Source organism: Nannobrachium achirus (assembly GCF_963921795.1).
Source record: "Nannobrachium achirus genome assembly, chromosome: 4".
Taxonomy (NCBI): Eukaryota; Metazoa; Chordata; class Actinopteri; order Myctophiformes; family Myctophidae; genus Nannobrachium; species Nannobrachium achirus.
The window spans coordinates 19,389,027-19,412,771 of record NC_137813.1 but is presented as its reverse complement, the minus strand read 5'-3'; the positions used below and the strand labels follow the sequence as shown (position 1 = coordinate 19,412,771).

Here is a 23,745-nt window from a genome sequence, read left to right as displayed (position 1 = left end):
CATATGCATGGACACACACAAAATCATCGGCTGTAGCTCTGGGTCGACTCAGGTCCTCCTGCTTGGTCCTTGTGGGTCTTCAGGTGGGCTAAAAGATCCCAGAGCATATTTTCCCTACCTATTTTGGTGCATTGTGAGCAGGGTGCAAGCGGACGAAATGGGTTTCCTCAGACGGGTGGCTGGTATCTCCCTTAGAGATAGGGTGAGAAGCTCAGTCACCCGAGAGAGACTTGGAGTAGAACCGCTGCTCCTACACTTGGAAAGGAGTCAGCTTAGGTGGTTCGGGCATCTAGTACGGATGCCTCCCGAGCGCCTTCCTAGGAAGGTCCTCGATGCACGTCCCACTGGGAGGAGACCCCGTGGCAGACCAAAGACCAGATGGAGGGATTATATCTCCAAACTGGCTTGGGAACGCCTCGGTATACTCCCTGAGGGAGTGGAGGAAGTTGCTCAGGATAAGGAAATCTGGAGGTCTCAGTTGGAACTGTTACCCCCGCGACCCGATTCCGGATAAGCGGTTGAAGATGGATGGATGGTAGGTAGAGGAGCATGCAGGTGGGCTTAGTTTGGACCTTATTAGTGGAGGCTCTGTCCTTGCCTTGTTTTCTGCATAATGGCAGAGGTCATTATTATAAAGAGTGGCGCCATGTTTTCACCAGGTCTCCCTATAGAGGCTATGCATCATATGCCACTACTCATTCTAGACTGAGTGGCAAAACATAAAGCGGCATGAAGCATTGGAGTTTGGAAGCGCTCGCTGGAAAACTCCTCCTGACTTCTCCTCACTCCTACTGACTCATCATGACTCCTACTGACTCGTTTTTTTGCCACTCAGTTGGCATTCCCACATAACTTCCAGGTAAGATGATGTCACACGCATATCCTCTATAGGTTGCTTTGTCTTCCCAGGTGTTAATGACAGTGGAACTTGTTTGCTTTAATGTTATAACGCATGCACGCACGCACAAACGCACGCGCGCGCACACACACACACACACACACACACACACACACACACAAACAATGTTGCGATGTTTCCTTTCTCTTCCTCTCAGTTTCCTCCAAGGAACAGATCTGCCCTTTCATGTCAATCCCAATGCAAGACTCCACCCTTTCCAAGTTATTCAATAGATGCAGTAAAGTTGCTCAAATATGTTTGCCTTTAATTAATGACATCCTCAAAATAAGGATGGCAGTGAATTGGATAAATATATAATGTATTATCTTGTGCTCTGCCCATAAATACATGAATATACTTACTATAAACACTAGGTCAGTGTGTACAGAAGCCCACAGCATAAGAGTTCATTCAACACTTAGCAACTATTTGTGGGCAGTGAGTGGATGAGCTCCCTCTGGACAAGGAGGCAACAGAGAGATCATAGACATTACAGGAAGCAGCCCAACATTATGAGACAACTGCGGAAACCCATTTCCTGTTGCTGTTGTGACCCATGCATGTGCAGATACCGAACTGCTCGACCATGTTAAATACTACTACACACAACCGGTCGCTGAACACTCAACTGGCTTCTCCATGTATATTTTTCAAATTTTCTAGAATGTTCCATTATGTCAAAACAATTCAGAAATATATAAAGTGGGTTCAGAGCAATGTGTTGGCGATATCCCACGCAGGCTTATTTATCTTCTTCCTGACTTGTTTGTTCACAAGTTGTCTGGGGGGTGGGGGGTAGCTATTTAGCAATCTACTGCCCCTGGTTCTGTGGCATCTGAAAGATTCTGTCTGTTGTGATGGCTAGGATATTTAATAAGCCTATGAGCTTTGCTAACCCAATGTATGTTTTTATTTGATAAAGCCTGTGTTGGCATTGAAGCTAAGTGTGGGTGGGTGGTGCTGCTGGAGAGCGTGTGGATGAGAGGCCCAATTTGGAAAATGTCGCCCCCCTGTTCATAATTCCTAATCGTGGGAACTGACCGGATATTTATAGCGTGTTGACTTCCTTATATTCTATTGTTCGATCCCTGGCGTGTTGTCAATAATATCCTGCACGCCCAGAATCAGACACACGCAAGCCACCCTGTTGCTCTGCCCTCAAACTAAATGGTGGTTGTTATAGTCTCTGAAACTGTAGGACTGTGGCAGTGGTTCATACTTAAGAGTTGAATTGAGTGAAATGTGGCCCCTATTGACAAACAAGGGAAATGACTATAACAATCTCATGTGTTCCAAAACTAGACACATTCCCTTCTCCTGTAGAACCTCCCCTTGACTCCACAAGATCTCCCCCTATCTGCTATTTTCAGTGCACAACATACTGAATGGTGCTGCACAACCAACAAGGGTTAGCTCTGGGAAATCCACCACATACCCATACCCTGTAGTCGTTGTGAGACGCAAGGGATAGCGCACAATGCAGCTTTTAGAAATCCATAAAACACCATCCACACACTCATAGTGTGATATTTACGTAGGTTTTGATCTATGAAGTATCTTATGTTTGGTACAGGCTGTAAGTGGGAACGTTGAGCTCATAGTGGAGGGAGAGCAGATCAGGCCAGGGGATAAACACAGCCAACCAATGGATGGATGGAAATCCAGGAATCCAATTAGCATATATAAATTACAGTCAACGCCTGTGGACGTCTTAGGCATCCCATGTGTAAAACAGGGCTGCCACGTGGTAGTCCGGAAATATTATACAAATTTGGGGGAAGAATCAAAACAAAAAACAAAGTATTTATTAAGTCTATTATAACATTTAAAAAAAGTTTAAAAGTTCAACTCCCCTAGGGGAACCTGTGACTGTGCTGAAAGTTGGGATGCAAACTAAAAACTAAAAAATATATAAATAATTTTTATTCTGACCTTATAACTTATGATGGGTCAAAATACAGTTTTGTCATTCAGTGTTTTGCATTGAAACCATTCTTTGGTGGAAAATACTCACTTTTCCCATTCGTCACAAAACAGTTTTTTGAGTGAAAATATATATATTACTGTGTGTATTTAAATAAAAAGGAAAGCTGTATTAGTTTATTTCCATTTCACTCAAATAATATGAGATTCTATTCCAATTTGTAAAATGCCACAGGAGTCAAGGTCACCTGGAGGGCCTAGTACCTCTGGAGCGTTTTAACAGTAAGAGGGCAGATGGGACAGCTCATGTCATGACTCATGACGTGCTGTGCTTGTTTGTACAGTTTTCAACTAATATTGAACCTGTGGTAACACTTGCTATGCATCCCAGCTAACCATGTATGATTATAGTAAAATAACTAAAATACGTATAACCCTTTATAAGACATGTTTGAGTGATCTTTTTTTTTTTATCCCACGATTTTGCAACCCATTTTCACCCAGTGCCAATTGCCTATGTAATCCTGGGCTCTGCTCTCCCTCTGGCCAGCCATTCATTTGTTTCACTAATAAAATGAATGGCCATATATGGCGACCTCTGTGTCAGTCCTTGTCCCTTTATGCCCAATATTTGGAGATCCCTGATGTCATCAATATTAAGCCCATATTTTGGAAAGCCCATATATGGACATACTGTGTCAGTCTCATGTGGTCTATGATGTCAGATATCTATGATGTCAGCCATCTCCATATTTGGGAAAAGTTACATTTTTAATTAAAGTCAATGGAGAAAATTAATTCACCAATAAATGTATATAAATTAAACAATATAAAGTATCTCTTAGCAAAATAGCACACATGCGTGTCCCGATGAAGCCGGTTGATTTGACATATGGCCCATGTGTGTGCCACCAAAACTGTGGGAGGAGTAGCGCAGCAAAAGAAGGGGCACACTAAAAAAGTAACTAGGTGGTATTAGGCAACTTGAAACGGGTACCTTTTCAGTGTGTTTTAATAGAATCACACATAAAATATTGGATTTCACATTATGTAATTGTATATCTGCAATTTGGACAAGTCCAATGGATTCCTAGGCCACATAATCATAGGGTTTGACACAAACTACCCTTGACAGTACTTGTCAAGGGTAAATGATGAAGGCGTTATTTTAAACTTAGACACCATCTTGAAAATGTAACCTTTCTAGTGATCAAACTTTGGTTAACTTTTAGTATGTTATCAAGGACACCTATAAGTATACAGAAAACAGTTGAAAAACGTTTGTTGCAATTATTTTTGGCTAATGTGCACTCACCTACTTGTCATCTACCCAAGCATTGTTAGTCTGATGGATGGAGACTGGTCCCTGATCAGGAGACAAGTCGGCCTCTACTGGAACTGGATTCACTTGATCTGGAATTGAACCACTGCTCCTTCGCTTGGAAAGGAGACTTATTCGGGCATCTAGTACGGATAGTGTGGGGCCTTAAGGGGAGCAAATGCTAATTTCGTGCACATTTGTCTTAAAGCGCCAAATTTTGCACAGATGTAGCCCAGGGCATGCTCTAATGATTTAGCTAGGGCGCCCGAGTCGGCGACCTTCGGGGTCGCCACAGCGGCCAAGTCAAGTTGGGCTCCCATCGACTTTCTATACAGGAGGAAAATACCCAGAAAAACATTTTTTTTCTTCTGGGTATTTAAGTAGGATGTGAGGGGTCTAACTAGGGGTTTGTCATGATGCTGAATCCATTGCAAGCATTTGTTTTGCACAAAAAACATTCCTTGGGCTACAAATGGCCCCAGAAAACGATGGTTTAGTGATGAAAAGTGATGACTCGTCACTTTTCATCACTAATCACAGTTTTGTGGGCGTTTTCTGGTTTTCTTTTTTGGTCAACAGCAATCGTACCGGGTCCATAAATTAGCGACAATCACAGATAAGAGGAATGTTATGATCTTTGACTCATTCACGATCTGATATATTTGTTAATTTCAGTCCGATTGGCGGTTGTCCAGAACCGCTGATCCTACCAACATGCCCTTGTGTATGGGCATATATCCGGTTACCGCCGAACTGTTCATATATGGACATAGGCTGATGACATGAGGGAGTCGGTCAATTTCAAACTTCATGCTCTGCCATGACAACAGTCACAGGGCCCCACCAAGGGCCCCCAGAGGCCACAGGCACACCATTGCTCCAATCCACAAAAAACTGTTCTGGGTTCCAGCATGGGAATAGACACACACAAACTAAATTGCACACATATGGGGCACGAGGGCAGTGTTACTGCAGTGTTTAACACTTGAAATGGCTACAACTCTGTGATCATTGCTCTGACCCTAACCATAGCCCTGACCCAGTGGAGCAGTGTGTTCAGCAGTATGATTACATGCAGGGGTGAGTACATTATCAAAGTGAAAATGCTGATACATTTGGAGGACGTTCACTTCCTATCTAGGGTTAAGTAAAAACGTATGGGTTGGATAAGACCAAAATCTTCATTTATAAGCCTACATGCAGAATTCCCTCTTCCCATTCATTGTGGGCTCGCCTGGAAGGCGAGCACACGTATGCTATCTTCATTATTTATAGTCAGTCAGTCAGTCAGTATCTCCTCAAAACTTTGGCGCGCTTCATCTCTTAAACGCTTACACCTTTCAACACCATTCAAATTTTTATGTGTTCAGCTTACTGAGGACAAGTGTGCTTGTATTTTTGGTTTTGAAATGTTTTGTAGTATAAATATAAAAAAATAAAAATGTTTAACTTTAAGCACCCAATGCATTTCCAATGGGTTTAGTGAGTGGGGACAGAGTGGAGAGAAGGATAATAGACCCATGTTTATGTTAAGGCGCTGTGGCTGCAGTGTTCACACTTCAGATATGCTATCTATATCATTGCGTTCACACAGGTCTGCTCTCTGATTTGATCCAAATGTCTAAGCTGTGTGATGTATAAAACTATAGTTATAGTTAAAACTATAAATAAATGTCCCTCTCCACTCTACTGATTACACAGCTGTGATCAAGAATCAAGTCCGGGCGATGGGATGTAAATCCCATAGCCATATATCCTAGAGCCCGCAGGGACAGTCAGCCATATTAGTGGTTGTTGTTGGTTGTCAGGGAGATATCAAAACCAATGCATTTCCAAGTCAGATCCACAAACACAATAAAAGCCATGCTCCACTCCTCAGTCTGGAGTGGCCACATAGAAGAACGCCTTGGTTATAGACATAGTGGAGGACATATGTGATCTGGGATTGTTAGCCTACAGTATATGCACTCAATATACTCCACTACAGTTGGAGTCCATTTGACAGTTGCTGGTTCCCAAACACAGAATCAAAAATGTAGATCTAGAACACATAGAATATGTACAGTACAGTAAGGTTCAGTAGAGTAGAGTACAGTAAAAGTACAGTAAGGTTCAGTAGAGTACAGTAAAGTACAGTAAGGTACAGAAAGGTACAGTACAGAAAGGTACAGTAGAGTACAGTACAGTACAGTAAGGTACAGTAAAGTACAATACAGTACAGTAAGGTACAGTAGAGTACAGTAAAGTACAATAAAGTACAGTAAAGTAGAATAAAGTACAGTAAGGTACAGTGGAGTACAGTAAAGTACAGTAGAGTACAGTAAAGTACAGTATAGTAAGGTACAGTAGAGTACAGTACAGTAAGGTACAGTACGGTACAGTAGAGTACAGTATATTATAGTACAGTAAGGTACAGTACAGTACAGTAAGGTACAGTAGAGTACAGTACAGTAAGGTACAGTAGAGTACAGTAAAGTACAGTAAGTTACAGTAGAATACAGTAAAGTACAGTACAGTACAGTAAAGTACAGTAAGTTACAGTACAGTACAGTACAGTACAGTACAGTACAGTAAGGTGCAGTACAGTATAGTAAGGTACAGTACAATACTGTAAGGTACTGTACCTTACAGTACCTTAAAGTATCCTATTTGTTGGGTTGGAACCGAGCCCACACTGTTTCGAAGGAACAGTATTTCTAGTTCCAATTTAATATCGCCTACTAGAAAAACTATATGTGATATTACATTATATTATAATATTGTTATATTATTTAGAGATGATATTGTATGTTTTGTTATAATATTCATTATACAAGTTATCAGTTATAAGAATCTATGTTCTATTATCATCATTCAGAGCTCTATAAGATAACATGCTGGGACAAGTTTGGCTTCTAGAAAATCTTGTTAGTGGAGCCTATTACAGAGCCTGCATACATTTTATGGCCAAATTAAGCACTTAATCTTGATAAACTGTATTTTGGGACACAAGGCTTAGCTAAAACGAACATACAGTACAAACATCAAATGGTACAGAAAACAGTTAACAACAAAGAGGCCAAAATGAGTAATAATTTAACTATAGTAATGTAATGTTAAGGTTTAAGATAATTGTGTTACTGTATGTGCACTTCACATGACAGAGAAACATTTAATTTCATTACTCAACTCTGTCCCTTCCTGGTAATGCAATGAAAGATGTAACAATAAATCCAAGTCTTTGATGCAGTACTGTACTGCACTTGTGAAAGAACGCTGTAAAGTGAGCATGCTTTCAAAAATAATGACATGCGGTTATGACTTATCATTTATAAATGAACAATGGCGTGCGCGTGGCCCTGGAAGAGTGAGGAGAGAGAATTCATACAAGATACCAGTGCATCTCTCCATTCCGACATGTCTCCTTTCCGACAGACACTAACCATATCTCTTACCCTTACCTCTATGGAAGTGTTGCCACTCCGACAAAAAGAATAAGAATAAGAAGTCACTGTCGGAGTGGCGACATGTCGGAATGGAGAGAGCCCCCATAGGGACAAGTGAAATTGGAAGTGATTAAACAAAACAATGAGCAGACAAAATTGGAACTGGAAGCTGATCACTGATCATTGTGAAGCTCTCCCCTTAATGGATTTGTAACCCACCTGAAAATGTATTTTCTGTTTACTAAAGAGCTAGGGAGACCACCGTTACCATTTACTTTAACCTTTTAACATTAAATGATAAAGTGTCTAATTCTGTCTTTAACAGCATAGAACTCTCTCACTGGAATATTTCACTATTTGCAAAAATCTAAAATATATTTTCTATTGACACACTAATGCCTGACAAGATCAAATAACCATCTTAAGACATGTTTGTGAAACATCTAGTGACTAAAACCTTTGCACAGCACTGTTACCTACATCCAAAGAGGAAACTACAGTAGCAGTTTTACATTGGTAATCAGATCTCTCCTCCTCTTTGAAATAATTAATCCATGACCACCAAGATGTTACCTCAGACAGGAAGACTATTAGTACAGTGCTGCTTATTCTTGCCAGACAGTGCCATCTAGTGTCCAAGTATGGAACAAGTCTTCATCAGACAACGTTCTGGAATGCAAATTGAGTTTTCTTGCTGTACTACTGTGTCTGTTCTGTATTATGTTCTGATGCAACAAGAGATGGTAATTAGAATAATTATTCATGGTTAGTGGGCTGATTTATACTGAGTTGTGTTGAGCACCTAAAAGAGCAAATGTACAAGCTCAAGTATAAATCAGATTTCATACATCTGTGAAAGTGTAATTAAGAAAAGCTAATGCCAATAACGGCACTCCCTAGGTTGCCTCAAACAAATCAAAATATAACATTATTCTAGCCTATATCATTAATACATTAATACATCCACAGTCTAATGAGACCTGGCAATAAACTCAAGTGGTGGCTATAGCAAAAAGATCAGTTGAATTCTCTCTGGTCAGACGAGTCAGTGTGCACCTTGTGGCCATGGCCAACATGAGGATGGCTGGCATCCATCCTGCCTGGGAAGCAATAAGCATGCAAGTACAATCCACTCAAACCTATTATCAAACATGGAGTCTCATCGATGCTTGGGACTGATTTGCTGTCAGCATTACAGGCGGCTTGATCTCGTCAAGAAGATCAATGGAACTGATTCAGACAAATGTCTAGACATTTGTACGGGTGTCACTCCAGAAACATACTTTTGGCTGCAGATGAACCCTTCAACAAGATAACAATCCCAACCATAGATCAAAAAACAACAAAAATTGGGTTTCTTGGAAACAAGATAAAAGGTTCCGCCATGGCCATCGCAGTCTCCAGACTCCAGATTTAAGATAAATATATTGTCATATATGTTATTTGGGTTTATTCGTTTGGTTGACTCAACTGACTTCAATAAAAGGTTGACATGTTTTAAATAAATATTTGCCGGTAGGTTTTTCGTTGTCTTTTTGAGGGTGTGACTGTAAATGTGTAATCAGCCATGAAGGATCAACTGCCACTTTTTTTTTTATAGCAGATGTACAAGCTCACAATGCACAGAGTTGTGGGCATGTATATCAGCTATTTTGTTATATATTATTTTCATAGAGCTCAAATAAAATGAGTTTAATGTCATTCTTTCAAAGATTTTGGTCAATACATAGGTAATCTAAGACTCTCCAGAATCTGGAATCAATCATGCTCTACTTTTGCAATTAATTACTCTGTCTTGTTCCGTGACCGATTAATTCTGACATGCATGATTGTGTATTGCTGACATTCTACACATCATACCGTACTTCTTATACATTTTTATTAAAAAATGGATAAGAAAAAAAAGGAGTCACTTGCAATATGGATATCAGTGTTGCACTTTTGATATATTTGAGCTATCTGGCGCAACTCTTAGCACGCACGCATACACACTTAAGGGTCAAAGAATTTATAGACAGGGCTCAAGTGTCAAATCTATATTTTAAACCATCATCATCATCGTCTTCATCTTCGCCATGGCCAACATTCATTCGAACATCCCACATAGAACCTGACTTGGAGACAAATTCACCTTGCATACCACTCACGAGGAAGTAAAGGACAGACATGATATAAGAGAGACAAGGGGGGGAGATGCGGTTTGTCTGTAGTGTACTTACAGTATGTACAAACATGTTTCGGTGTGTGCGTCCAAGTGTGTGTCCATGTGTAAACTTCGTCTCCCCTATTGGGGTGGGGGGGGGGGGGGGGGGGGTCCGTATATTGCAGGGGTATGTAACCCAGCTTTTCTTTTTTTCTCTACTTGACATGTATTTACAGCAAGACCGGTGAAAGACATGAAAAGACAACAGGGGGGAGGGGCGAGGGCTGGGGCAGGTCAGGGCGAGGTTCAAGATTACATGGAGTCGACGAGTGTAGGCAGGGCATATTTAACCACATGAACCCTACTCTTCATAGGTGGACATTTCGTGAATATAGCCAAACTACAAGCTCGCGACAGGTGAGCTTGTAGATATTTCAAGAAATCTCCTCAGGCGAAGAGATTTGGTTTGGAGGGAGGAAAAAAGTAGGGGGCCAGATGCAGATGCGGCAGTGGCTCGGGTCGTAGAGCAGCCGCTTGGGAATCGGACGGTTACCGGTTCTATCCCGGCCCCTCCTGGGTTAGCGTCTAAGTGTCCTTGAGCTCCAACAGCTCCTGATGAGAAGGTTTGTGCCTTGCATGGTTTCCTCCACCGTCGGGAGTGTGAATGTATGCAAATGAGTGAGTAACACGCACGTTATAAAGCGCTTTGGATAAAGGCGCTATATATACCGTAAATGCACCATTTATTTTAACATTTATCCCGGGGGACGAACAAAGTACATAGGGTTTATGTGGTTAAATCAATAAAATCAATAAAAAGGCAAACCAGTCACTCAATGGTCTCGGTGGACCCAAATCACGTGCAGGGGTTTTCTTGGGGGAGGGGTGCAGTAAAAAAAAAAGTTTGTTTAAAAAAAAAAGAAAAAAGAAAAGGCCGATGGGGTCTGGGAGAAGGGGCGACGTCAGCCCCATGTCCATTCAGTAGGCCATTTCTCGCTCCTCCCTATCCTCTTCATCCATTTTACGCCCGTGCTTCCGGAAGTACTTGTACCTCTGGACGTAGAGCTTGACCAGGTTGCTGACTTTGACCGGGTTGATCTCTCCCGTTCGGCTGTGGCAAATCTGAGACATAACAACAACAACACGGTCATCACAAGATTTCTCAACAATGTAGCTAGTCTCGCAAGACTGCTTCCCAGCTTCCACCTAACAGTCTTCACATCAGAAATGCTGAAAATGAGTAGAAAATAAAGCGGAAGAAAAAAAGCGGACCAAGAACAGGCTGACCACAGTTGTATGGCAAGTGTGTGCACAGATATACTTGGAGAGAACTATATACAGATCCATCTCAGAAAATTCGAATATTGTATAGAAGTGTATTTTCTTCTGTAATATAATATATATTTTTTAAACTTTAATATAATTCAGATTCATTGTGCATGCAGTGAACTATTCAAAAGCTCTTTTTGTTTTAATTTGAATTTTTATGGCATACAGCTCATGAAAATCAAAAATCCATATCTCAAAAATATTAGAATATTCCACATGACCACTCAAAAGAAGGATAAATGAGAGTTAAATAAACCAGCACAGCCTCACCTTGTGCACAGCCTTCCTCAGGATGTCCTTGTAATCGTCTTTGTTGATGTCCTTGCGCTGGTAGTAGGGTTTGATGGCCAGTTTCACCTCCTCCACGGCACGCTCCTGGGTGTGGAGCTTCTTCAGGTACTGGGGGGCGCAGTGGACAGAGAAGCACGTTCATTCACAATTCACATTCATACAAGTTACACCCAAATGGAGTTGAGTTTCAAAGCAAGCACCCAGAAAACGTTGGATGAAATCCAATACAGATACCGTAACTTCACAAAAGTGTACATTTTTGACATGCACTATTCAATACCGTGTAACGGTGTAGATTTTAATCCAAAAGGACTTCCTGATTAAATAAAGGTTAATATATATATAAATAAAGAAAATAAAAACATTGTCCATCGGGGGGAAACCTCACCCAAAACTGTTACTTTTCAGGATCCAAATTCAAAAATACCCAAAAATCGTCAAGCTCAAAACATCACTTTGCGCCACATTTCGAGCTTGTAGATCCGCTATTCTGGATACTTTTCAGTGATGCTGTAGTATGAAGTAGTGCATTCATTTATGCAAAAACACAAAAGGTTAGAGAAGAAAAAGAGGTTTCTGCCCAACAGCAACGATATATATGAATGAATTATTATTTTATGTAAGTGAGTGTCATGCAATCTCGTGGCCAATCCCTAACGGGATATTTGAAACCTTTTCAAACATACAAATTATTCAAAAGTATTTTTTTTTTTGATACCGGTATTGCTGATCATATACGACATACCGACACAAAACAAAACATAACATCAGGTACATATTCCCTACTCGTTGTACAAGTCCCCCGGTTACCTTATCAGGGTCTTTACTCTCGCTGTCCCATCCGGTCTCGCTAGACGTCCCGGTCGACAGGCCACACAACCCCGCAGGCAGTGGAGGGGGAGGGGTCTGCGCGCACCCGCCACCCATGGACATGCCCGAGTGCATGTGAGACGGCGGGGTTTTGTTGCAGCCCCCCATCGGCAGGGAGCCGTGGAGAATGAACTGTGCGGGACTCGGACCGGGGGGCGGGGGCAGAGACGGAGGGGGCGGGATCTGCGAGGAAGAGGAGGAGGACGAAGAGGGAGGGGCGTGCGTCTGGGACTGGTTCTGATTGGCCTGGGAGAGGATCTGCGAGGCAGAGAAGCACAGAGGAGCTCAATGTTTTGTCGTTATTGAAACTGGTAATTAACACCAGTAAATCCTGATTCATACTTCGTACAAAGGAGTCATGCGCATAAAATAGAGCTACAAGCTTACAATGCGTTTCTGAAAAATGTATCAAATCTATCAACTGCAAGCCAAGTACCTCTAAGGGGCCTTTTCCACTGGCAAAGTACCGGTTCGGGTTTTTTCTCCCGCCTATGGAATAGCAACTTTTCTTTGAACCTTGGTTCATTCTTGCGAACCGGCCGCGAACTGGCTTGCTTGGTTCGGAACAAACTCGGTTCTCGGTGGAAAAGCTCACCTCTGGTTCATCCCATAGGCGGGAGAAAGAACCTGAACCGGTTCTTTGCCGGTGGAAAAGGCCCCTGAATGTGTCAACATCTGCCTTACAGATAAGACAGCCAGGAACACAAAGAAGTCACGATCGGATCAAACATGGTATGTTTTTAACATGGCGGCCATAGAGAACGTGCAATTACTCTCCTGATGGCTGCACTGGAGCTAAAGCATATTGACCTTAGCTGCTCTTCTTCCCCTCATGAATATAGCTAGAGATCAGTTGTGTCAGTTTATGACACATTTCCTATGTAGCAAAACCTCCATTCCCTCTCAGTAAGCCTTTTTTATATTTGACTGAGACTTGTTTAGGACATCGCAATAATCTTTTTAGGAGGATGCATGATTGAGGGCCAATGCACTTTGTTTTGGAATACAACAAAATATCTTACAAAACATACATAAACCACTCAAGCCCTATTGTATACATAGGCTGTTTGAAAATAGCCGATCTACAAGCTCACAGCGCGTTGTGAGCTTGAAGATTGGCTATTTTCAAATATTGTTCTTTTACTATTGGTACTTCCAAGTATATTTTGATACCAACACCAACACTTTCATACTTTTACTCAAGTGAATTTCTATATTGCAGTATTGATACTTTTTTGAACATGAACACACACCTGGCTGGTTGCTAATGAACATGAACACACCCCTGGCTGGTTGCTAATGAACATGAACACACACCTGGCTGGTTGCTTGGATGAATTCTTGAGCTTTGGCTCGACTAGCAATGTTGGCCTCCTCCATCTTGAAGAGCAGAGCCGTCACTAAATCAGAAAAAAAAAAGTGTGTTAGAGCCCAACATAATGAAGAAAAAAAAACTCAAACAGTACTCCAACAAATAATAAAAGTGAAGAAAGCAAATGGCAAAAAGAAAAAAAGCTTTCACCACACTAACATAAAACAGAAAAGATACTTGTGTAGCTCCGAGTTTAAGTGGTTAATAGTACAGGGGTTCTCTTGTTTTCTCATTCAACAGTATACAGACCAACACACAGTATAAGTGTATGGTATCTGGCTCTGCACATTTCTAAAATGACAAATTAAGGACTTTTTAGATCTTTTTATTATCTCTGGTAAAAGAATATGTCAAATTGTGCGTCAGAAATTGTGAAAGTAGCAGATCTACATGCTCACAATGCTTCACAGATGGGAGTCAAACTAATGTAATGCCAACTCCTACTATTCCAAGTGCTGTTCAGGGTGGGGGTGAAATATGATTATTTCAGCGGTCGTGGCCTGAAAAGGTTGAGAATCACTGTTCTAGTAAATATATCGTGCCAAGGACCACTGAACTTTAGCCACTTGTGTTAGAAATCAGAGGAGGGAAGAGACTCACATGCCAGAACTCCTCCGGCCGTGCAGTCCACTCCGGTCTGCAGACTCCAGGGGAGGGGTGCCGCCGCTGGAGGGGGAGGCGGCGGGGGAGGAGGCTTGTTGGCAGACGAAGACGACACCGACGAAGAGGACGAGGAGGGATCCGAGGAGGACGGAGGGACAGACAACGAGGCGGGCACCGAGCCCGAGGAGGAGGAGGAACAAGGGGGCGACGCTAGGGATTTGGGTCCGTCGTCTGGGGGCAGGGGCTTTGTGTTGGAGCCGGAGCCGGAAAGGGAAATGCCGAGACCCGACCCTTGGGACGCGGAGAGGCTAGGGGGACTTGAGGGCGGCAGCAGGTTGGGGGTGGTCTGTGTGGGGCAGTCTTCAGGAATAAAAGAGGGCTCAGGAGTCTTACAGCTACTGTCCACCGTCTGGGAGTCTGGTGATGAATCCCTGGTGTCTCGCGAGGGGGGCATGGCGGGGGGAGGGGTGTGTGGGGGCGATGAAGAGGGCAGGAGCGCGCTGGTAGAAGACGAAGAGGAGGATGAGGAGCAGGGTGCAGGGCCAGCCGGACCCGTATGAGGACTGAGAGATTTGCTCCCGCCCATAATTCCAGTCTGAATATCGGCTGAGGCTCCGCCCCAGCCCTCAGAAGCGGCCTTTGATTGGCTTCCGTCGCCATCTGCCAAAATCCCAGTGTTGCTTTTCTCCCTCTTCTTCGCCTGCCGCCGCCGTCGTTTGGTGGCCAGGGATGAGGAGGGGGAGGAAGCGGAGGAAGAGGTGGAGGTGGTGGAGCTTGGCTTGGCTTTCTTGGATTTCAACACTGTGGGGCCAGACAAGCCAGCAGCAGAAGGGGGAGCGGCCAGGGAGCTGCGCTTGCCGAGTTCTTTGTTGCGGACTCCCAGCGACAGTGGCTCTGAGCAAGGCTTGAGAAATGGAGACCTGCTCTCATTGTCTCTGCGGAAGACAACCGCTATGGAGCCACCGACAGGACCCCCAGCAGCTCCTGCTGGACCTCCTGAACCCAGGAGATCCATGCCCAGCTTCCCAGAGCTGGCCGAGGCCCCTGTGGTGCTGCTCACACCCTCACGCACAAGCACTGACACTTTGGACTGTAACTTGCCCTTACGGCTTCCCCCACCCTCCTTTTTAGACTTGCCTGTATGACCAGACTCTTTTCTTCCAGCTTTTTCGCCCTTGCCCAGCTTCCTCCCCCGCTTGGCCGGTGGGGGTGCAGAGGAGATGGGGGCCGAGGCAGAAGTAGCCTGGGTGGGTGAGAGCGAGGCAAGGGCTTTGCTTTTGGTTTGGACTGTTTTCTTCTCCGCGTGGGACTTCTTTTTGGGGTGATGGCGTTTGGGGGGGGCTTTGGCTTTGGGACTAGGGGAAGCAGGCTCCCGAGGCAGGGCGGCGGGCGGTGTGTCCTCCAAAGAAGGGTAGTCCGAGTCCAAAGCCTCTCCGTCCAAAGAAAGCAAATCGATCTCCAATTTGTCCGAGTAACGGTCCGACTCATAGCCATGGTACCTAGGAGGGGAGACAGACCGGGATCGGCTGCGGCCGCTTACAACATCCTCTGCATCTTCGATTGAGCGCCGCCTCCTTTTCTTCTTCCTCTTGTGAGGCTTGTCGGAGTCTTGTGCAGGGCTGCGAGGTGATGCCGGGGCATGTGGCGGAGAGCCGGGAACTGTGGTGGTGGTGGTGGTGGTGACTGTGATGGTTCGCTTGATGGCGAAGAGATCTGAACCATTAAGCTCCTGGATGGAAGGAGGGACTACCGGGCGGCCGTTTCGTCTCCTTTCATGCCGTCTGTCATGGTCGTGGTCGTGGTCGCGGTCCGGTTCTCTGTCCCTCTCTCCCTCCTTGTCCCGCTCCCTCCTTTCTCTGCTTCTTTGGGACCGCTTAGAGGCACCCCGTTCTCTGCTGCTCGAGTGATGGCCACTGTCCCTATCCCGCTTCCTGCTGCTGGAGTATCCATCCTGCTCTCTGTCTCTGTCATCACGTCTTCGGTCACTGCTTCGATCCCAATCTCTATCTCTATCTCTATCTCTATCTCTATCTCTGCCTCGATCGCGATCCCTATCCCTATCCCTATCCCTCTCTCTCTCCCTATTCCTCTCCCTCTCTTTGTCTCTTTCTTTTTCTTTATCTCGGTCTCGATCCTTCTCACGGCGCTCTTCAGATTGGTTGGAGAAGGAGCGTCTGTGTACAGTCCTTCCCGAGGAATTGTGGGATCGCGTAGCATCCGGGCTGCTGTGCCGCCTCTTCTTCCTCTTCCGGCTGTTGCTTCTGCTGCTCCGCCTCCCCTTCTCCTCATTGGCGTTCTTCCGCCCCCGGTCCTTGTCCCTCTCGCTCCGCTCCCTGCTCCTGTCCCGACTGCCTTCCTCCTTTTCCTTCTTCTTCTTCTTCCGCTTCTCCTCCCGCTTCTCCTCCTTCTCCGTAGCCTTCGCGTCCTTGCGCTTGCGGCGGTCCCGGTCCTTTGAGCTCTTGGAGGACTTGCGGCTCTTGGTGCCTGGCTCGACGGGGAGCGGGAGAGGAGGGGAAGGGGGGGGTGGAGACGGCAGAGGGAGGGAGAGCAGCGGTTGGGGCTGCGGAGATAGGGAGGAGGCGGTGGGGCACGACTTGTACCACACCTTGCGCTGGCTGACCAGCTTCCTCCTCAGGTCCCCGACACCGACGGCGATGGGCTCGTCCTCGGGCTCGGCGTCCACTGGCCAGTCACCCTCGGCCCGTACAGACACAAACGCATCTCCCTCCAGCACACGGAGGATCCGCTCAGGCTTGGCTCTGCTGAAGAAGGGACCGCCAGGCGGCAGTGGGAGGAGCCCCGCTGTTCCTCTCTTGACTCCGCCTTCTCTCTCGGCCGCCCCGACAATTTCACCCTCCTCGATCTCGGAGTGATCCGAGTCAGCGTTCTCTCTCTTCTCCCTGTCTTTCGCACGCTCTCTCGTTCTGTTGGGATCCCGATCCAGCCTTCTTCTCAGGTGGGGCAGGGGAGGGCGAGGGGAGGGTGGAGCAACCGGGAGCGCATCTGTGGAATCTGGGGGGGCCTCTTCTTTTTCCTCATCACCTCTCCTCTCTGCAGCCATCTCCGTCTCAGAATTACTCCTTCCGGCTGTCCCCTCACTTCCGCCCTCTCCATTCTCCTCCAACTCTCTTGCCTCATCAGGATCTGACACTGGGGAGCCTGTGGGATCAAAGGGGTCATACTTGTCCCCCTGCTCCTCTTCTTCCTCCTCTTCCTCCCTGGCCCCTCCCTCCCTTTCTCCATCTGTAGGGTGGAAGGGGTCATATATCTCCTTCACTTCACCCTCTCTCTGTCCGTCCACACCCGACTGGGGGGACGTCGGATGGAACAATGGATTAGAGGAGGAGGCAGTAAGGGGAGGGGTGGAGGCGGAGGGGAGGGCTAGGGGTGCAGAGGTTGAGGACACCTTGGCCACCCCTGTCCCCTTGCCATGGCCTTTCTCATCGTTGTGGTAGCCGGTCGCCGTGGCGCTGGGGGAAGAGGACGTGGACGAGGGCGAAGACGGACCAGAGGAAGGAGACGAGGGAGAGGAGCAAGGCGAGGAGGTAGGAGGGCTCTTGGCAATCTCTGTAACTCCATGAGGGGAGGGGTTGACAGGCCTCCTTTTGAAGCCGGGGGCTGGAGATAAGTCCATGGGCTAGGGAGGAAGGTGGTCAAGAGGCCAGGCGGTGGCAGAGGGAGCCCAACACTCTGTGTTAGCTGGAGTGGAGTACAGATGGGGAGGACCACGCTGGAGGTGCACAATCAGAGAGGAACCCTGGAAGCACAAAAGGCAAACAAGGCAAAAAATATTTAATTGATGTTAGACAGCTTAACAGTAGGTAAACACTTTATGGAGCAAGGGACAACTTTGTAGACAACATAGCAGATAAGAACGTGTCTGTGTGTCCCGTTTTGGATTAGTTACATAATAGGGCCTCTTGATTGTTCGGCAGAGTCAGCTAGCCTCGCAACAGCCAGACTCTGAGTTCTCCATAGACAACGCATTACGCGATGACGTAGTTACTCACTTTGACTGACAGGTCCAGTCAGTAGTCATCAGCGCATCAAAACATCGTCGGCAGAACAGCAAATTATTTTTTAAAGTTCTGAGATTCCGTTGATTTCAGATAAAACTTTGCTTAATGCAGCTTTTATTTGCGATTTGTGAACTTGCGTCTGGCATAGGGACCGCCATGTTTGTTTACAAAATGTGAGAGCTGCAGCAGCCGCTCGACCAATCAGGAGTGCTGTGAGGCGGGTCGCTCCAAATGCAGCCATTTGATTGGAAATTGGAACGTAAGTTCTCATAAGGAGACTCTATGGGAGGATCACCAGACCGAGAAAGGAAGCACATTGGTGATGACATAGCTCGAGATGGCCTGCAAGGCTAGAGTCAGCTGCATACAGGTGTATTTTGGCCAGAGCCTTCATCAACGTAACGAATAATCCCAATAATCAATCAATTAATTATGCATCTGTATTGTGCTGCATGTGCCAAACAATATAAGAGCCTAAAAAAATTAAGTAGGTGCGGGGGATCTTTTCAATATGCTGCCACAATCAAGTTCAACCGTCAAGAAAACATTTCTCATCCAATAACGGTCAAGAATGGGGCAGCTCCAAAAAGTAAATTCCTGTTGGCCATGATGTTTACCAACACTGGAACAATCCAAATCAATATGTATGTGATTGCAAATTATGTAGGAGGACGAGTGCTTATGTACATTTGCTCACAATCATCACAAATGTTCAGTCAGCCTGAAACAACTATTCATGTTCTTTACATTTTTTATTTTTTTTTAATATTTTTTTTTTTGGCTTTTATGCCTTTATTGATAGTATACAGTAGACTGACAGGAAATGGGGAGAGAGAGAGATGGGGAGTGACATGCGGCAAAGGTCGTCCAGATCGGGAATCGAACCGGCGACGCCACGGCAACCATGCCTATGTGGCGGTGCCTATGTGGTATGCGCCTTGACCAGTAGGCCACCGGACGCCCCTCATGTTCTTTACATTTGATTGCTGGATGAATTGTGTCTTCAGTGTGTTAAGCTTTCAGACCGAGTGTCAGTCACCTCAAATGTGCCAATAAATGTTTATGTCACTCTTAACCAATTTCGGACGGGAACACATTTTTGTACCTTTACCCCCCTGTAGCATAGTACATGTACAGTATGTAGCAACGTATTTGTTTTTGTATTTTTTGAATATTTTACGTTTTTCAGAAAACTTAGATCAGGCCTCAGAAGGCGCCCTTAGAATCAGCCTCAGGCCTAAATTGGTAAAAGAGTCTCCCATTTAAACCAAATCAATGGTACGTTCGTTTAACACATTAACAGGATAGGCAAACTCGGGGTGCCAAGAAAATGTATTACCTCTCTCTTCCTCGTACTGATCCGGGGAAAAGCTGAGGACAAAATGCAGGGCCCTCAAGAGTCACCTCGGCTGTGAGCTCAACCTCAAAGTCTGGGCTGGAACGCAAATAGACCAAAACCAATGTGAATCGAGGGCCAAGAATTTTCTCACTTAAGTCGGATTTATACTTTGCCATATGATGATGCAGCACACTGGAAATTGGACAGCTTGTACATCTGCTATTTCTGACGTGCAACACTGTCATACAACGGAGTACAAATTAACCATTGCAGGCATTGACACCAAGGCCATGGCTACACAGAGCTGGATTTTTCATATATCCTGTTTTTTCAGATATCCACATAGAAAAATATCTAGGTCCACACGGAGCTGGATATTTCATATATCCCGGTTTTTCAGATATCCACAGAAAGATATCTAGGTCCACACGACAAAGATATCTAGGTCTAACAGGCACATACACAGTAAAGTCTTCAGAGATATCCGGGTTCCCTGTCTACACAGATCCAGTGAATCGGATATTTTTCAATCTCTCCACTTATTTATCTGGTTTAAAAAATATCCAGCTTCGCGGCTGAAATATCCAGCTTCATGTGGCTGCAAGCCCCAACAGCACAAAAAAATGTCTAGCTTCAGAAATATCCAGGTCTGTGTAGCCATGGCCTAAGGCTTGCCCACCTGCCCCCGGCAGGTAAATAAAACTCTCGGCAGGTGGAGTTTGCTTTCAGGTTGCCCGACCGGGCAAGTGCTAGTTTGAGAGGGAACGCAACCGTCTATAAACACAACACGAGATATCTGTCAAACACCTGAACGTGGCCAAAGCGCTGTGTCTTCTGGTCTTTGGAATGTAAAGTAAAAGAACTGTTTACCTATAATGTGCTGTTTTCACTGTTCACTGTAAAAATATAAAATAGGTGTGATATTTGAAGTCATATTCCATCATAACTATGCACTGTAGGTATTTGGATAAAAAAACAGCCTCTCTCTGCCCACTCACCTATAGCTACCCGTAATTGTAAATGTTATACCAGTTATGACAATTATCAACAGTGCAATGAGTGTGTGTTCATTTACCTGTCAAATAAGTCATGTGAGAAACAGGCGGGGAGACTAATAATTCAGGAGGTGGAACTTGTGGTTACCGCAGCTCCCTGAGAAGACAGAATAAAATATATTAAACAATATTTGCACAGAGGGCTGGAGAATGTAAGAATCCAGTTTTGCCACTGTGGCCTGTTGATGACCAGGCTCTTCTCGTGCTTCTTGTTGTATAGATTGTACAGCCATTTTCACCACAAAAACATAAAATAATATCTATGGAAGAAGGTGTGCTTATGTTCTAGGGATGTTAACAATTCATCTAAAATCGATTAATTGCTGTTAAGAAATTATTCGATTAAATTAGTGAATGTCACAGGTATGGTGTGTGTGTGTGTGTGTGTGTGTGTGTGTGTGTGTGTGTGTGTGTGTGTGTGTGTGTGTGTGTGTGTGTGTGTGTGTGTGTGTGATACTGTGATATCAAATGTTAAGCTTACCATAATCACAGACAGTAATCTTTAATCATATTCCATCATCAAATTCAAGGGCTTTTGGAGAGAAATGAGACAGACTCCTTAGAGCACTGCAGAGGGTAGCTCTGGTCCAGAGCGTCAGCTGCACTGACACTCTGACTGGCTGGCTAAAAGACTAGACCAGGATTTCTCAAACAAAACTACTTAGCTACTCACCTAACCGAATATTAAACTCATCACAGAAAATGCCAGCAGACGCATTGCTGAGTATGCTTTTGAATATGCCAGAAATAATCAGAGTAGGCTACTTGCGTTGTCAAAGTCTATTCTCCGTGGTGGGAAACCTCTCAGCACCCCACCCACTCTGTAAAATACACTATTTTTGTCATGAAATAAAATGCACCCTCCTCGAGTTGGTCGGTGGTCGAGTTGGATGCATTTATTTTATTTCATGACAAAAATTATGTATTTTACAGAGTGAGTGGGGTGCTGAGAGGTTTCCCACCGCAGAGAATAGACTTTAATAGAATATACAACACAAAACTACCTTTGGTTAGGTGAGTAGCGATTAGTAGTTTGGTTTATTTTGACTGAAGTTGAGCCCTCGTAGGGGTACAGAAATCGTGGTCTAGTCTTTTAGCCAGCCGCCGTGCAGCTGACGCTCTGGACCAGAGCTATGCAGAGGGCAGATGTGTGTTTGTCTGTGTCCACTGTCCAGCTGAAGCTTGTTGGCGCTCTTAATGTTATATACATAAAGGAAATTATGTTTCTGCACTAAATTGTGGTTGTGGATAAGAATTGTCCTTTTTGTCCTTACAAAACGCTGCTTTCATTAATCGGTTAATCAATTGATAAGGTTAATTAATCGATAATTCGCATCCCCAGAACTCTGTCCACACACCAGCTCCTGTAGCTCCCAACCAGGAAACATCCAAGTCTCCTCCGTCTTTCCCATCCATCCACTGCACTGCGGGGTGAGAACGACTGCTGAGATCAACTCTTAGCATCATGCAAGGCACAGTGGCACATCACTGTCACAGAGCTGCACTGTTCATTTCAATGACAGCACCACACCTCCACTAGCTCTGGTCCATAGCGTTAGTGGAGTTCTCTCCACTAACCAAGAGCTACACGTCCACCACACCTTACCATCAGGGTGGGATGTTGTTGGACTCCTGCTCATGTAACATCTCTCTTCTTTGTCCATCATCACAACACCACCACCCATCAGTACAACAACTCAAAGCAAAACTTAACTCCACGCTTTTTGGATCAGTATTACGTTCTATAATCCTGCATCCCCTGTTTGGTGACGAGGCAGTGCAGGAGAGATGTGAGAGAGATAACATAATAATTCATGGAGGGTTTATTGATTGATCCTGTTCTGGCAGAAACGGTCAGCTGAACAATTCTTCTTCTGGTTGTTACATTATAGAAGAAGACACACAATGTAAAAAGCAAGCCTTTTTTGGACTCATTGTGCATGTTTTATCATTTAGATTATTTGTGCATCTGGGCCATCTCCCGACTATAGAGGGCCCAATGGTATTTTAATGATCAATAAAGAATTTCAATCAATCAATAAGGTTGGGGGGCGGGGAGTTAGCCACTGCGTTGTTCTTCTGACAATGCACGTACAGTCACTCACACACACACATACAGAGAGAAATGCACTGTAACTCAAATGCAATGATCATAGTTTACGATACAACAACACCCCTGATGTGCATGTGTACACTCTCGGAGTTAAATTAGCCAACCTCGCTAGCTGTCTGCTAACGTTTGCCAAGCAGCAACAACAAGGCTTTCATTTTTTTCTTCTTCAAACTAGCCTGCTAGCTAGCGGTGCTAGCCACTAGCCCAAGCCTCTACCTGACTGCTCTAACGTTACATGCATGTTGTTTACCTTCCATGGAAGAATGCTTCCTGCTAGATGAGCTCCACCAGCGTCCCGTTCCCGTCCCTTCTGTTTCGGATGCGCGATAATAGCCTACAGTACGATAACGGGTGATATTTTTCCCATTTTTAAAAGCATAAAAAGAGGGCCATCCCATTAGTCGCCACCATTTTACTTCTCCTCAAACCGGCCGAGAGGGCTGATGGGAAATGTAGTTTTACTGTCTGCATCCCCCTACGTTCTGAATAACCTCGCATCACCAGGCTTTCCGCTTCTGAACGAAAGCCTGCCTACTGACGCTATCCGACGACCCCACCCCCATCCACACACACACACACACACACACACACACACACACACACACACACACACAGCAGAGACTCAGTCATAATAATCTTAACATTCGCCTATTGTTATTAAAGATGATAATATGTATGTTTTTTAATAATTTATAATAGGCTCATTGATGCGCCAAAGGCATACTTGAGTTTGAGTATCATGGAGAACACAACAACATCATATGTGTGTTAATTTACATAGTTTTACATATGCTATATTATGAGTAGGCCATATATATGTGTAGTCTATCCTGATAGGATAATATCCCAGTCAGTCCCTGTCTTTACCCTACATTCGGGTATAATGGGGACATAAGATTATCCATCATAGATGATAATGTAGACATCAGTTTTCTGTTTTGTTTTGGAAATTATTATTATGGTTATTATTAGTGTTATTATTAATATTATTTATTATTATTATTAATTGGGTATTATTATTTTATTGATATTATTTTATTCAAT

General features: G+C 44.6%; 1 protein-coding gene across 2 annotated transcripts; it reads right to left on the bottom strand.

The window, feature by feature from the left end:
* Nucleotides 1-9,625: 9,625 nt before the first annotated feature.
* scaf1 (SR-related CTD-associated factor 1) lies at nucleotides 9,626-23,062 on the bottom strand. 2 transcript variants are annotated; one of them, XM_080723789.1, is made up of 8 exons: nucleotides 22,952-23,062; nucleotides 20,609-20,685; nucleotides 19,534-19,629; nucleotides 14,173-17,932; nucleotides 13,518-13,600; nucleotides 12,141-12,458; nucleotides 11,310-11,438; nucleotides 9,626-10,832 (listed from the first exon to the last, which is right to left on the bottom strand). In XM_080723789.1, the coding sequence occupies exons 4-8, from the start codon at nucleotides 17,807-17,809 to the stop codon at nucleotides 10,689-10,691; spliced, it is 4,311 nt and encodes a 1,436-aa protein (XP_080579915.1). In that variant the 5' UTR covers nucleotides 17,810-17,932; nucleotides 19,534-19,629; nucleotides 20,609-20,685; nucleotides 22,952-23,062; the 3' UTR covers nucleotides 9,626-10,688. The 2 variants fall into 2 exon arrangements, with proteins under 2 accessions (XP_080579915.1, XP_080579916.1); XM_080723790.1 differs by lacking the exon at nucleotides 19,534-19,629.
* Between the last annotated feature and the right edge of the window lie 683 nt (nucleotides 23,063-23,745).